The following is a 14,312-nucleotide window of genomic DNA, read 5'->3' on the forward strand; positions in this document are numbered from 1 at the left end:
TGTGGCCATCTCGGGGAGGGAACCAGTGGACAGAAGATTCTCTTTTTAGATTTATTTGAAACTCACAGTTACACAGAGAGGCTGAGTGAGAGAGAGAGAGAGAGAGAGAGGTCTTCCATCTGCTGGTTCACTTCCCAGATGGCCAAAACGGCTGCAGCTGCACCGATCTGAAGCCGGGAGCCAGAAGCTTCCTCCAGATCTCCCATGCGGGTGCAGGGGCCCAAGGACTTGGGCCATCTTCTACTGCTTTCCCAGGCCATAGCAGAGAGCTGGATCAGAAGTGGAGCAGCTGGGACTTGAACCTGCGCCCATAAGGGGTGCTGGTGATGCAGGCGGTAGTTTTACCCGCTGCGCAGCGCTGGCCCCATAAATAAATCTTTAAAAAAATTTTTTTAAGAAAAAGATATAAGTACCGTTAGTGTTAGGATTATGGACGGATTGCCTCGTTATTTTCTCGCGGTGCTCATCAGTCCATGCGGCCCTCACCCGTCTTTTTTTTTTTTTTTTTTTTTTTGGACAGGCAGAGTGGACAGTGAGAGAGAGAGACAGAAAGGTCTTCCTTTGTCGTTGGTTCACCCTCCAATGGCCGCCGTGGCTGGCGCGCTGTGGCTGGCACACCGCGCTGATCTGATGGCAGGAGCCAGGTGCTTCTCCTGGTCTCCCATGGGGTGCAGGGCCCAAGCACTTGGGCCATCCTCCACTGCACTCCCGGGCCACAGCAGAGAGCTGGCCTGGAAGAGGGGCAACCGGGACAGAATCCGGCGCCCCGACTGGGACTAGAACCCGGTGTGCCAGCGCCGCTAGGTGGAGGATTAGCTTAGTGAGCAGCGGCGCCGGCCTCTTACCAGTCTCAACATGAGCTGGAGGTCACCCCACCCTGATCCAGGCCCCGCCGGCTGCCTGCAGGTCTCCAGGCCTCAGCCGACCCCTACCCCAGCACAGCGGTGACGGCTGAGGTGGGCTCTGAGCCGCGCAAAACCAGAGTTCCTGGGTGCAGTTAATGAAGCTCCCACAGGGGCCAGCAGGGGGCGTGGGGGGCTCCGCTCTGGAGGCCGGGGTGTCTGCCGCTGCCCTGCGCCCTCTGCCGGGAGATCCTTGCCATTGCGCCCTCACGCTACACCACCTGGGTCATGCTCCCCGGGAGCCTTAGGGAGGTATTTGTATGCAGGGTGCCTGTTTTAAGGGTGAGCGGTTCCCCCACCCTGGGGCTCCAGGAGGCAGAGCCCTGGGGTGTCTCCTTCATGGCCTTGGCCTTCTCTCTCTCCTCTTCCTCCCTACTCAGTGTGTCTGGTTATGGTTGTGGCTACACCGCAACCCGGTACCAGCCTCAGCCAGGACACAGTCCCAGGCTGCGCATCCATAAGCACCCAAAGCAGCCAGTGGGGATCCCAGCTCAGTCCCCAGGCTCTGAGTTGAGCAACACAGCACGGCTTTCCTGCTGGGCTCCAGGCTGGGGACAAGGCTGCTCGGATCTGTCACGTCTCTCCTCCGTGTCACCTCCGTGAAGCTTCAGCCCCGGAGGGGAACGAGACACGAGGCTCTCATGGTCCCCATCACGGCCTCCTCCCTCACTCTGCTAAGGAGGCTGCAGCCTGGAGTGTGCAGGGTTGAATCGGCCCTGTCCTGTGCGTGTGTGGTACCAGCCCCGGCTGGTGAAGGCTTGAGTCGGCAGGCAGCACCTGTAATATGTTCTGAGATGGGGCTGGCACTGTGGCACAGTAGGTTAAGCCTCTGCCTGCAGTGCCAGCATCCCATGTGGTCACCAGTTCGAGTCCCGGCTGCTCTGCTTCTGATCCAGCTCTCTGCTATGTCCTGGGAAAAGCAGCAGAGGATGGCCAAGTGCTTGGGCCCCTGCACCCACGTGGGAGACCTGGAAGGAGCTGCTGTATCTTAGCTTTAACCTGGCCCAGCCTGGCCATTGTGGCCATGTCACTTCCAGTGAATGGAAGATCTCTCTCCTCTCTCTATATATCTCTGCCTTTCAAATAAGTAAATAAACCTTTAAGAAAAAAAAAAAAAGCTCTCAGACAGCGTGGGGTGCTGCAGGCACAGCTCTGAGAGACCCCAGGGGTAACCGTACCTCGGATACCTGGGCATCTGTTCTTAGTGCTCCCAGGGGCTTGGCCTGGTGGCTCCAGCCCCTGCCCAGGCCTTACATGCAGTAGACTCATTTTGAATTAACTTAAAAATAATTTATTTTTCATTTTATGAAGAGAGAGAGAGAGAGAGAGAGAGAGAGAGATCTTTTATCCACAATTCATTCCCCAAATGGCTGCAATGGCCAGGGCTGGGCCAAACTGAAGCCAGGAGCTAGGAGCTTCCTGCTGGTTGCCTATGTGGATACAGGGGTGCAAGCACTTGGGCCATCCTCCACTACTTTCCCAGGCCATCAGAAGGAAGCTGGATCAGAAGTAGAGCAGCCGGGACCTGAACTGGTGTCCATACAGGATGCTGGTATAGCAGGCAAGTGGCTTTACCTGATACACCACAGCACATGTGGTGTGAGGTAGGGAGCCAGCAGTGATGGTGTGAGTAGCGTTCCAGGGTGCCTGCTGTTGTCCTTGGCTGTTTCTGGACAGCTGGGGCCTGCTGCCTGTGTGTGTGGCAATGAGGTCATATTCGGAGTTGTGAGGATGATCTTGCTAGGAGGGAATGTCTTGGAAAGTAGCCAATCGGGACCTGGCCCAGAGCTCCCTGCCCTGCCCCCACTTCTACAGAGCAATGGCAGACAACCCTCTCTCCTTCCAATCCTCCTGCAGTTCCCTCCATATCCTCCGTCTCTTTCCCTCGCCCCTTTTCTTCCCTCCTTCTCCTTACTGCGACTTGACCAGGGGCCTTGCTGGCATGCTGTGCACCTGCTGCTGCTTTCTGGGGGACTCCCTGGGAGTAGATCTTCCACACTGCACCAAGATGGGGAAAGAGGGGCCGGCGTGGCACAGTGGTTAAGCCATCACCTGTGACGCTGGCATCCCATATGAGCACCAGTTCGAGTCTCAGCTGCTCTGCTTCTGAGAAGAGCCTGGTGCACCTCTCCCAGCCTGACACCACCGACAGCTGCTCATTTGGGATCAGACCTTGGAAAAGTCTCTTCTTTTCCAGAAGGGCTCGCCAGGTGCCAGCCCCAGCAGGTATCCCTTCTAAGCAAATAACTTCACTCAACACACTTGCAACTGTGAGGTGGGGACTCTGAGTAATTTTGCGATGCAGAACGATGAGACACTGAGTTTCATCCTCGGCCTACACTGCAGGGAACCTTCAAACAAGCTCCAGGGGGCTGTGCGCCTGCAGGGTGTGGGGGGTGTGTCTCAGGATCTAGGGGGAATTTGGTGCAGAAGCTTCCAGAAGCAAGCGTCCTCCAATCCACAGTGACTTGGGCAAGGAGAACGTGAACGGGAAGTGTAAGGAGGGAAGCAGGTGTGCTTCCTGTGTGTGCCTCCAGGGGCCCCCGGCAGGCAGCGGCGAGGCCCAGACACACCCTGGGAAGGGCAGCTGCAGGGCACTGCACCGCACGAGCTCTGATACATGCACAACGCCCTGCCTGGCCACAATGGCCACGGCGACCTGGGTGGCATCAGAGACCACCACCCAGAGCCAAGGTCCATCTCCCAGCTGTGCTTCTAAGTCATGACATTCCTCCAAAACACTTTCCCGTTCCTCTGCCTGGGATTGCTCCCACTTCCAGTCTCTGCCCAAATGCCCGTGGCCACCCAGCCCCGCTTCTCTGCCCAGACAGACCTTGCCTAAGAGCTGATCTCAAACTGCTGCTCTTCCACCCACCACACCGCAGGCCCCACTGCCTCGCCCTTGGCCCTGGCCCGGCCTCTGGTCCTGCCATTGATGTGCCAGCCCGCAGACCTGCACTGAGCATCTGTGCCACCAGGGTGGCGCTCGCTGTTGTCTTTGCTCTGTCCTTGGCCCTTGCAAAAGCACCTGTCACTCAGCGGGCTCTTGGTCTCTGAGCCGGTCCCATGTGTGCGACACTGGTATGCGGATGGATGACAAGGGTGGGGGTGATCGGGGACCGCCAGCACTGTGTCCCAAGCAGGAGCCCCTCTCCCAGCCTGTACGGGACTCTCCAGGGCATTAATGTGACCTGGAGGTCAGAGGAGCCTGCTGCGGGCGCGGCTCCCTGCTGGGTGGAACAGGCAGTGAGCACCTTCCCGCTGAGGGTCACTTCCTTTCCTGTCTCTGGTGCCTGGGTTGGCATGGGTAGGGCCAGAAGAATTGAGACGGTGGGGGTGGGCAGGATGCAGCGAGGGTCCCCCCACCCTTCCCTGCTGGTCGCTCAGTGACTCCCTGCATCCATCACCCCCTGGCTGTCCCTGTCCCTGGCTGTCTTCTCAGTCCAGGTCTTTCGGTGTGTGGGTCTCGGCCACTCCCAAGTCTGCTGAGCCACCTCGTGTCTTCCCGGGCACCAGCTTTCATTGTACTCTACCCACGTGGTGCCGGCGGCCTGGGCTGGGACCCGTCCAAACTCACATCACGAACCAGGCCTTCTCCAGGTGCCTGTGTCCAGGTCTCCTCCGGCAGTCGCCCGCCTCAGCTCAGCTGTCTGTCTTCTACCCGGAAGTACTTCTCCGACCCGCCCCCCGCCACCCCCCCAAGAGAAGGCCACTCCTGCTGCTTCTGTGACTCGGCCCCTGCAGCGCCGGCGTCCTAAGAGGCTGAGGTCTCCTCCAGTGCCAGATGTGTCCTGGGTCGCCCGGGCACCCAGTCCCAGGACGGCAGTGCCTGGGAGACCACGTGCACATGTGGGTGCACGGTCAAGGGCCACGCCCACCTCTGCCTCCCAGCAGCCCCCACCCCCACCCCTGGGAACTGGGCAAGTCGGTCGAGGCCCCATTTCACCCTCTCCGGAAGCAAAGAACAGGGCAGAGAAACCGAGTGAGCAGCCAGAAGCATGAAGCCGAGGAGAGGGAGTGATCTCCGGGGGGGCGGGGGGCAGGCTGGGGCTGCTGTGGTCTCTGCACCCCCACCGCCTGACGGCACAGCGCCTCCGTGAGGGATGCGGCTGGGAGGAACGGTCCAAACAGGGCAGGGTCTGGGCGGAGCAGAACGCACCGGACGGTCGCTGTGGAAGTTTGGTTTATGTCCACGCCCCCGGCAGGAGGTCTGTGGCTCCCGGGCCCTCAGTCGAATTGCACCAGCCTCACGGGCAGGGGCGAGGGCAGCGGCGGGCTCCAGAGCATGTCGGCGCGCTGCACGGCCTGCAGCAGCGTCTGCATCTCGGCCTGCACCTGGCACAGTTTGTCCTTATTGACCGGCCCCCAGGAGAGGCCGTGCAGGTAGACGCAGCACTCGACCGGGATCGGGTAGAGAACGCGCTTGAGCTCCGTCAGGCCCGTGGCGGTGCGCTCCAGCAGGCTCAGGAGGCCGGCCCGCGACACCGGGTTGTCGGACAGGCCCAGGGAGCTGAGGCGGGAGCAGCGGCACAGGGTGGGCAGGATGGCGCTGAGGTGGGCGTCTTTCAGCCGGCAGTGGTTCAGGTCCAGGTGCTGTAGCGTCCCCGACACCTGCCCCAGCAGGGTATCCAGGGGCCCTGGCACCATGTAGGACAGGTTGTTGCCGCTCAGGTCCAGTCTCTTCAAGCACGTGGCATGGGGGCTCTGGGACAGGTAGGTGACGTCGGTGTCCAGGAGGGTGCAGGAGCGGATCTCCAGGGCAAGCAGTGGGGCCTGCAGACAGCTGGGGAGGGAGGGCACAGCTGACTCAGGGGCACATGGACCCCCGCCTGCCCTGGGGGAAGCCACTGAACAGCGGGTTTAGGGTCAGGCCCTTTGGTGCCCCACAGCCTGGCTCTGTCTCCACCGACCTACTGGCTGACCCCAGGTTTCTCTGCGGTGACACGGAGACCCACACGGCCCAGCCAGTGTGCCTGTTGCAAGGAGCTGCTTTGATGACAAAGAAGTCCTCAGGAGGAGCCGGTTGCTACTCGGGTTTGAGTTTGGGGAAGCTGCCGCTGGCCCTGTAGTGTGCCAAGGGCTGGACTAGGATGGGGTATCCTGAGAACATCCTGTAGAAATTTCTAGAAGAGGGGCTGGCGCTGCGGCACAGTAGGTTAAGCCTCCGCCTGTGGTGCCAGCATCCCACATGGGAACCGGTTTGAGTCCCAGCTGCTTCATTTTATTTTTTTAATATTTATTTATTCATTTGAAAGGCAGAGGTACAGAGAGGCAGAGAGAGAGAGAGAGAGAGAGAGGTCCTCCATCTGCTGGTTTGTTCCCCAAATGGCCACAATGGCCAGAGCTGTGCCAATCTGAAGCCAGGAGCTTCTTCCAGATCTCCCATGTGGGTGCAGCGGCTCAAGGACTTGGGCCATCTTCTACTGCTTTCCCAGGCCATAGCAGAGAGCTGGATCAGAAGTGAAGCAGCCGGGACTTGAACCAGTGCCCACACGGGATGCTGGTGATGCAGGCGGCGACTTTATCTGCTATGCCACAGCACTGGACCCTGCTCCTCTTCCAATAGAGCTCTCTGCTATGGCTTGGGAAAGCAGCAGAAGATGGCCCAAGTTCTTGGGCCCCTGCTCCCGCCTGGGAGACCCAGAAGAAGCTCCTGGCTCCTGGCTTTGGCCTGGCTCAGCTCTGGCTGTTATGGCCAGTTGGGTGGTGAACCAGAGGATGGAAGATCTCTCTTTTTCTGTCTCTCCCTCTCTCTGTCTGTAACTCTGCTTCTCAAATAAATAAAAAATCTAAACCAGCTAGCTCTTTAAATCCATTGCGATTTTTGTTTTGTTTAACCTTATGGCTCTTTGGGGAAAGTCGCTGTGTTCCAGGGTAGATCCCAGCCATCAGCTGCACCCAAATCCCGGGTTCCCAGGGCTGTGCCTGGGTTCCACAGCATAAGAAGCGCGGCCCCCCTGCCCTGACTGGACTTGGGGGGCCACCCTGGGGATCCCCGTGGGAGGCCCCGCCCTCCCTCACCTGAGCACTTGGTGGAGGTTGCCCGAGAGGTAGGAGTAGGAGAGGTGGAGCTTCTGCAGACGGGCCAGCTTGCTGAGCTGCGACAGGAAGTAGGTGGAGGACTGCTCGCCCTCGGGAGAGAAGGCCCAGTGATAGTAGGCCAGCTTGAGGCTCTGCAGGTTGCAGATCCTGCCCAGCTGCGTGGCGAACAGACTGCTCCGAGAGCGCGCGGAACCAGTCGAAGACTTCCAGCTCCTGGACGCAGGGCAGCTGCAGCGTCCGCAGGGTGCCTGTGAGGCTGCTGAAGGGCACCTCCTCGATGTGCAGCTCCCGACAGCACAGGCGCAGGGCCCCGCCGCTCTGCTCCACTTTGGTCAGGAGGCCCGAGAGGAACGTGTCCAGCTTGAAGGGGCCACGCAGGAAAAGGTCGATGTGCAGCTCCACCGGCTCCCGGGGCTGCTTTGGCCCTCTCCTCGTGTTCTCTGCCAGCCTGGGCCCCGCCGTGGCCTGGGGCGCCTCCGCCTTCACGGTCGATGGTAACCAAAACGGGAACCTGGCCAGGGCCTCCGAGACCCCTTTACTCTGGACCTGCTGGAAGTCCAGGGTCAGATCCAGCACTCTCAGTTCCGACCTCCTGCTGGGGGAGAGGCAGTGCGATGAGCCGCTATTGGAAGACAGGCACAGGCAGCCCTGGGCCGCTCCCGCATCCCGGCATCCTCCACTCTTGAATGGGTTTTTTTCTTTTCCTTCCACACTCAGGCCCCTCCCCAGCCCCATGCCCCAATCCCCGGGAGGTGGCAAGCCCACCCCTTCAGCTGCCTCATCGGCTGCTTGACCCAGAAACCCACAGCTCGGCCCTCGGCACTCCCCCTGCGTCGGCCTCCGCCTCTGCGCCTAGCCCTTGTTCCCAGCATCCCCCTCACCTGGGCCAGGCCCCGGGGCCCGGGCAGTCCTCCAGGCCGTCCAGCACGGCCTGCAAGCTGTCTTGTCTGGGCCACTGCACTATCAGGGAGCCCAGGCGCAGGAAAGGGAAGGGCCAGGCCTGCACCAGGGCTTTCACGGCCTTCTTGCGCCCCCTGGCGAAGGCTGCGGTGAGCAGCGGTGGGAAGAGGTCCACCGTGAACTCTTCCAAGGCAGGGATCCCCCAGGCCTCGCTGCTCAGCAGGCTGTGGGCTGCAAGTTCCAAGAGCTTTGGGAGGGCTGGGCTGCTCATCTCCGCGACCCTGGAGCAGAACAAGGTGGGGACCCTCAGAGCCCCTGTGCCAGCATCCCTCCCAGGCCAGCATTCATCCATCACAGGACCAAGCACTGGCTCCACCCTGCATTCATGATTCAATCCCCCCAGGCAGGCCCTGGGGTGGGGAGTGGGGGTGGGGGCCAGGCCCTCAGGGTTTTAGAATCACTGGTGAGCACCTGCTCAGAACACTGTCCCCAAACTCCACCACGGCTTTCCAAGACGTTTCTAGAATCTGCCAGTCATCACTTCAGCTTTCACCAAATCACCAGGTGGCTCCCACCAGGAGGTGTTCCCCACCCTCACCTCTTCCTGCTTCCGGGTCAAAGTCAGGTCCCGCCGCTCCTCTGCCTCCCTTCATTCCGCGGCTAGCCCCTGGGCAGAGGTTAGCCTCTGTGCCTTTCCCCGACCCACGCACCGCTGTGCCCCAGCACCGGGCACTTCCACTCCCTCTGCCCGGAAGCGTTCTCTCCTAGGTGTCCTTGTGGCCTGCCCTCTCCCTTCATTCGATTCTCGGTTCAACTTTACCTCCTCCAAGAGGTCTTCCCTGACTACTCACGGGGGCTGGCACTCCCACCCCTCAGTGAAGAGCCTCGTCTATCCCAACCTGATGCCATGGCTCGGGCAGGACTTGGCTTCCCAAACACAGGCGGATGGTCTCACAGTAGTGGATTCCTGGCTGGCGGCTGGTAGGAGGTGGCACTGGGGGAGGTCTGTGGGTCATGGGGGCATGCCCCTGGGAGCTCCTTCTCTCAGGAGGGTTGATTATTTAAGGATTCTCCTGCTGCTTCCTGGCTCACGGAGAATGACTGTCCCCACACAGGCTGTGCCATCACCATCTTCTGCAAGATGCCAGACCCAAGGGGCTGCCCTGCCTTGGACTGTGGGCCCTCAGACTATAAGGGAAGCAGTGGATGGAAGATCTCTCTCTGTCTCTCCTCTTTCTGTAACTCTGCCTTCCATATAAATAAATGAAATCTTTAAAAAAAATCTGAAAACAGTGTTGAAAATGATGGTTGCGACAGAAAAAAATCATAGACCACTCTCACTTAGAAATACCAAGAGTGATGAGGCATTTAGCCTAGCAATTAAGATATGTCTTTACTTGGGAGTACCTGGGTTTGATACCTAGCTCCAGCTCCTGGCTCTAGCTTCCTGCCAATGCAGACCCTGGGAGACAGAGGTGATGGCTCAAGTACTTGGATCCCTGCCACCCATGTAGGAGACTTGGAATGAGTTTTTTTTAATATTTATTTATTTTACTTGAAAGAGTTACACAGAGAGAGAAGGAGAGACAGAGGGGGGGGGAGAGAGAGAGAGAGAGAGAGAGAGAAAGAGAGGTCTTCCATCTGATGGTTCACTTTCCAATTGGCTGCAATGGCTGGAGCTGTGCTAATACAAAGCCAGGAGCCAGGAGCCTCCTCTGGGTCTCCCATGTGGGTGCAGGGGCCCAAAGGCTTGGGCCATCTTGTATTGTTCTTCCAGGCCATAGCAGAGAGCTGGATCGGAAGTGGAGCAGCCAGGACTTGAACCAGTGCCTACATGGGATGCCGGCACTGCAGGCAGCAGCTTTACCTGCTATGTCACAGAACCGGCCCTTGGATTGAGTTCTGGGCTCCTGGCTTTGGCTTGAGCCCAGTCTCAGCCATTTGGGTATTTGAGGAGTGAACCAGTGGATAAAAGTTCTTTTCTCTCTCAAATAAATAAATAAGAAATATTGGGGCTGGTGCTGTGGCGTAACGGGTAAAGCCACTGCCTGCAGTGCTGGCATCCAATACGGGTGCCAGTTCAAATCCTGGCTGCTCCACTGCCAATCCAGCTCTCTACGATGGCCTGGGAGAGCAGTAGAAGATGGACAAAGTCCTTGGGCCCCTGCACCTGCATGGAGACCTGGAAGAAGCTCCTGGCTTCAGACTGGTGCAGCTCTGGCTGTTGCAGCCATTTGGAGAGTAAACCAGGTAATAGAAAACCTCTCTCTCTCTCTCTCTCCTCTCGCTGTCTCTGCATCTCTATAACTCGGCCTTTCAAATAAATAATCTTCGAAAAAAAAAAAAAGAAGAATACATTCCTATCCGCGCTCATGTTGACTTGTCTATATTTCCTTTTGGTGTTAAGAGGCTGGGGGGGAACTGTGGAAGTTCACAGGAAGCTCTCCTTTATTTTTTCAATATTATTTATTTGAAAGAGAGAAAGACCCACAAGGAGGTGGGAGAGAGATTTTTTCCACCCACTGGCTCACTTCCCAAATGCCTGCAACAGCCAGAGCTGGGCAAGGCAAAAGCCAGAAGCCAGGAACTCCGTCCAGGTTTCCTACGTGGGTACAGGCACCTGCTTATGTGAGCCGTCACTGCTGCCTCCCAGGGTGTGTATTAGCTGGAACTGGGAATGAAGCCAGGACTCCCATACAGGATGTGGGTGTCCCGATCGGCATCTTAACGCTTGTGCAAACACTTGGCCCTGAGAGTAACTGGTCAGTAGGCAGGAAAAAAAGCAGAATCTTTCCAGACAGATGAAAGCATGATAGAAAGACACAAGAAAATGAAACCCAATGTCCATCAAATTTTCACTCCAGATGGTATATTGAAGCTGATGGCAGTGACTCTTAACGGCCAACAGTAGCTTACAACCTCTACCTTCTCTCATTTTCATTTGCACAAATTGATGAGGTGTGTACACTGTATTTCTAACCAAGTAATACCTTACTTGGATCCCACAGGTAGGAACTGGAGCTACTACTAGGTTTTTTTTTTTTTTTTTTTTTTTTTTTTTTTTTTTTTTTTTGACGGGCAGAGTGGACAGTGAGAGAGAGAGACAGAGAGAAAGGTCTTCCTTTTGCCGTTGGTTCACCCTCCAATGGACGCCGCGGCCCACGCGCTGCGGCCGGCACAATGCGCTGATCTGAAGCCAGGAGTCAGGTGCTTCTCCTGGTCTCCCATGGGGTGCAGGGCCCAAGCACTTGGGCCATCCTCCACTGCACTTCCGGGCCATAGCAGAGAGCTGGCCTGGAAGAGGGGCAACCGGGACAGAATCTGGCGCCCCGACCGGGACTAGAACCCGGTGTGCTGATGCCGCAGGTGGAGGATGAGCCTATTGAGCCAAGGCACCGGCCTATTACTAGGTTTTCATTCTGCACACTGCTTCCTCCCCCTCTCTCCCTACCCCATGAAAGATACTCAACCAGGAGCACAACTGAGCGTTGTGTGTCAGTGTCTGCCATATAGCAAGCAGTTATTAAATGATAGTCATGAGGCCGGCGCCGCGGCTCACTAGGCTAATCCTTCGCCTGCGGCACCAGCACCCCGGGTTCTAGTCCCGGTCAGGGTGCTGGATTCTGTCCCAGTTGCTCCTCTTCCAGTCCAGTTCTCTGCTGTGGCCAGGGAGTGCAGTGGAGGATGGCCCAAGTGCTTGGGCCCTGCACCCGCATGGGAGACCAGGAGAAGCACCTGGCTCCTGCCTTCGGATCAGCGTGGTGCGCCGGTTACAGTGAGCTGGCTGCAGTAGCCACTGGAGGGTGAACCAACGGCAAAGGAAGACCTTTCTCTCTGTCTCTGTCTCTCTCTCACTGTCCACTCTGCCTGTAAAAAAAAAATGATAGCCATTATTTTGGAATTAGTAGGATTAGTATTTACTTGTGTATAGCCCAAGGTCCTGCTTAGGAGGTGTTCCAACTGTCTTGTTCAATGCATATACTTTAATATTACTTGGTGCATAGGTGCATAGGGGGATCCTTTCAGTGTTATCATCCCATAAGTCAATAACAAGTTAAGACGAGGAAGACGCAAGCTCTCACGGTTGAAAATTTTCAGCTCACCAGTGAGTGAAATTATGAGTTAGGCTAATGTGGTAAGAGAGTAACAAGGAAATAAGGCCATCCTAGTTTCTGGACAATTCTCTAGTCATGAGTCCACTGAGTGGCGATACCACATTCTGCAGTCTGACCCTCAGCACTTGCAATCTGAATGTTAGATTTAGTCAGTAGACACAGAATAATCTGGGCGCTCTGCGAGTGCTAAAATAGGTCATACTCACCAACTAATCTTTAATCATATTGGCCATTATGTGTGTAATAATGAGAAATATGCAATTCCATTCCATTCCACCTTGGTCCAGTTCCTTAGCCCTGGCAATGATAGTTTATTCTTGTTTCCAGGTTGATTGTTGGAAATCACTTTCCTACCCAGAGTCCTCCTTTCCTGAATCCCACAGTAGCCTATCAGCTACTTTATTTTTTGTAGCATTTGTCACTATCTAAAATTATATTATTTCCTTCTTGACTACCTGTCTCCCCTCAACAAAAATGACAAGTTTTTGGATATTCATTCACTTCCACGTCCCCAGCTTCTAGAACAGAACCTGACACATACTAGGAATTCAATAGGTGTTTCCCGAATGAATGAATGTAATCTGGGGGCTGCAAGTCCAAGCTGGACAAGAGCCAATTCAAGATTTTTTCCTTCAATAGAGAAGTTAGTTCCCTTAAGATGAATTACACAATGATTTGACTTTTTCTGTTTCACACTAATCACACGAAAAATCAATCATGAGAGGCAGGTGTTTGATCAAGGCTGAGAAGTTGCTTGGGACAGCCACGTCCCATGTTACCTGGGTTTGAGTCCTGGCTCAGCTTCCAGTTCCGGTTTCCTCCTAATGTACACCCTGGGAGGCAGCAGGTGATGGCTCAAGTACTTAGGTCCCTGCCACACACATGGGAAACTTGGATTAAGTTCTGGGGCTCCTGGCTTCTGCCTGGCCCAGACTTGGCTGTTGTGGGATTTTGGGGAGTGAACCAGTGGACAGATCTCTGTCTCCATCTCTTTGCTTTTTTTTTTTTTTTTTTTTTGCAGGCAGAGTTAGACAGTAAGAGAGAAACAGAGAGAAAGGTCTTCCTTTCGTTGGTTCACTCCCCAAATCAGCATGCTGTGCCGATCCGAAGCCAGGAGCCAGGTGCTTCCTCCTGATCTCCCATGGGGTGCAGGGCCCAAGCACTTGGGCCATCCTCCACTGCACTCCTGGGCCACAGCAGAGAGCTGGACTGGAAGAGGAGCAACCGGGACAGAATCCGGTGCTCCAACCAGGACTAGAACCCAGAGTACCTGCGCCGCAGGCGGAGGATTAGCCTAGTGAGCATGGCACCGGCCTCCTCCAGCAATGTTTTGAGACTCCAGATGCGCCTGGGTCTCCACCTGTTGGCCACTTTTTTCCTGGCGGGATCTCTAAACATATTTAGATCTCAGCACATTATCACACGTTTGCATTTTGCTCACTCTTTTTGTATTTCTCCTAGTCTCTGTTCAGAACAGACAAGTTAATCCTATTTCTTCTATATATCCCTTATTTTAAATCAGAAGCAGATAAACAAGCACAATGCGGTCGTATTTTTCAAACCAGCCGAACAAAACGTAGACACTCGTACCTTAGGAGGGGAACCCATCATTTCTGGGTGATCACAATTCTGTAAGATGGCTCTGGTTACATGGACGAAGCTTCTGGAATAAACACAGTTTGGCACTGAGAGTTCGGCTCTCCCACTTACCAGCTGGGTGTCTCACGGAAGCTAAGCTCGCTTCCTCATGCACAAAGTGAGGATGTCAACAGAATGTTCGGTGCCGGGTTTTGGGTTGAAAACTCTTGTCTTGTGACGAAAGCCTGGGGATGCCAGCCTCTCCTCCACTCACTCAGCCATCTTTCAGCAGCGCAACCTCTCAGCAACAACAGCAAACCAACAAAGTAAACCCACCTCAGGACGTTTGTCACGAGGCTATTCCACGAAGGCAATGGCTCTGTGTAAGAACCATCCGAAGAGCCAGATCGTTGCTTTTTGTTTGTCTGAACACACAGAGGCCACGATGCTAGCTAGGGTTGTCTGTCTGAGCAGACCTGGGGTTCCAGAAAAGGGCGGGAGAGCGACCCCAGAGGCAACTCAAGGAATATTCTTTCTGCACAGGAGATGTCAGGAGAGCCTCGCTGTGGGGGGCCGGCTGGACCCACTTCCAGCCACGGCCCGGCGCGGAGGGTCCCGGAAGTGAGTCCAAAATCAAAATGGCAGCGGCGGTTGCCGGCCTCGGCCCGGCAAGACGAAACCGGAAGTCGGAAGCCGGAAGTCGCTCTGTGCGGCAGCAATGCTGGTCCGGTGCTACTTGCTGCCTGTTGCCTGGCCGGGCCGAAGCTTGTGTGGG

General features: G+C 56.2%; 1 protein-coding gene across 1 annotated transcript; it reads right to left on the bottom strand.

The window, feature by feature from the left end:
* Positions 1-1,264: 1,264 nt before the first annotated feature.
* On the bottom strand, positions 1,265-14,014 carry PRAME (PRAME nuclear receptor transcriptional regulator). The gene is given in 6 exon segments (XM_051826736.3): positions 1,265-5,685; positions 6,924-7,120; positions 7,122-7,539; positions 7,826-8,125; positions 13,550-13,622; positions 13,874-14,014. Coding segments are annotated over 4 exon segments (1,461 nt in total). The 5' UTR covers positions 8,116-8,125; positions 13,550-13,622; positions 13,874-14,014; the 3' UTR covers positions 1,265-5,129.
* Positions 14,015-14,312: the final 298 nt, after the last annotated feature.

This window comes from Oryctolagus cuniculus, chromosome 21 (assembly GCF_051225735.1).
Source record: "Oryctolagus cuniculus isolate XC-2025 breed Fujian yellow rabbit chromosome 21, ASM5122573v1, whole genome shotgun sequence".
Lineage (NCBI taxonomy): Eukaryota > Metazoa > Chordata > Mammalia > Lagomorpha > Leporidae > Oryctolagus > Oryctolagus cuniculus.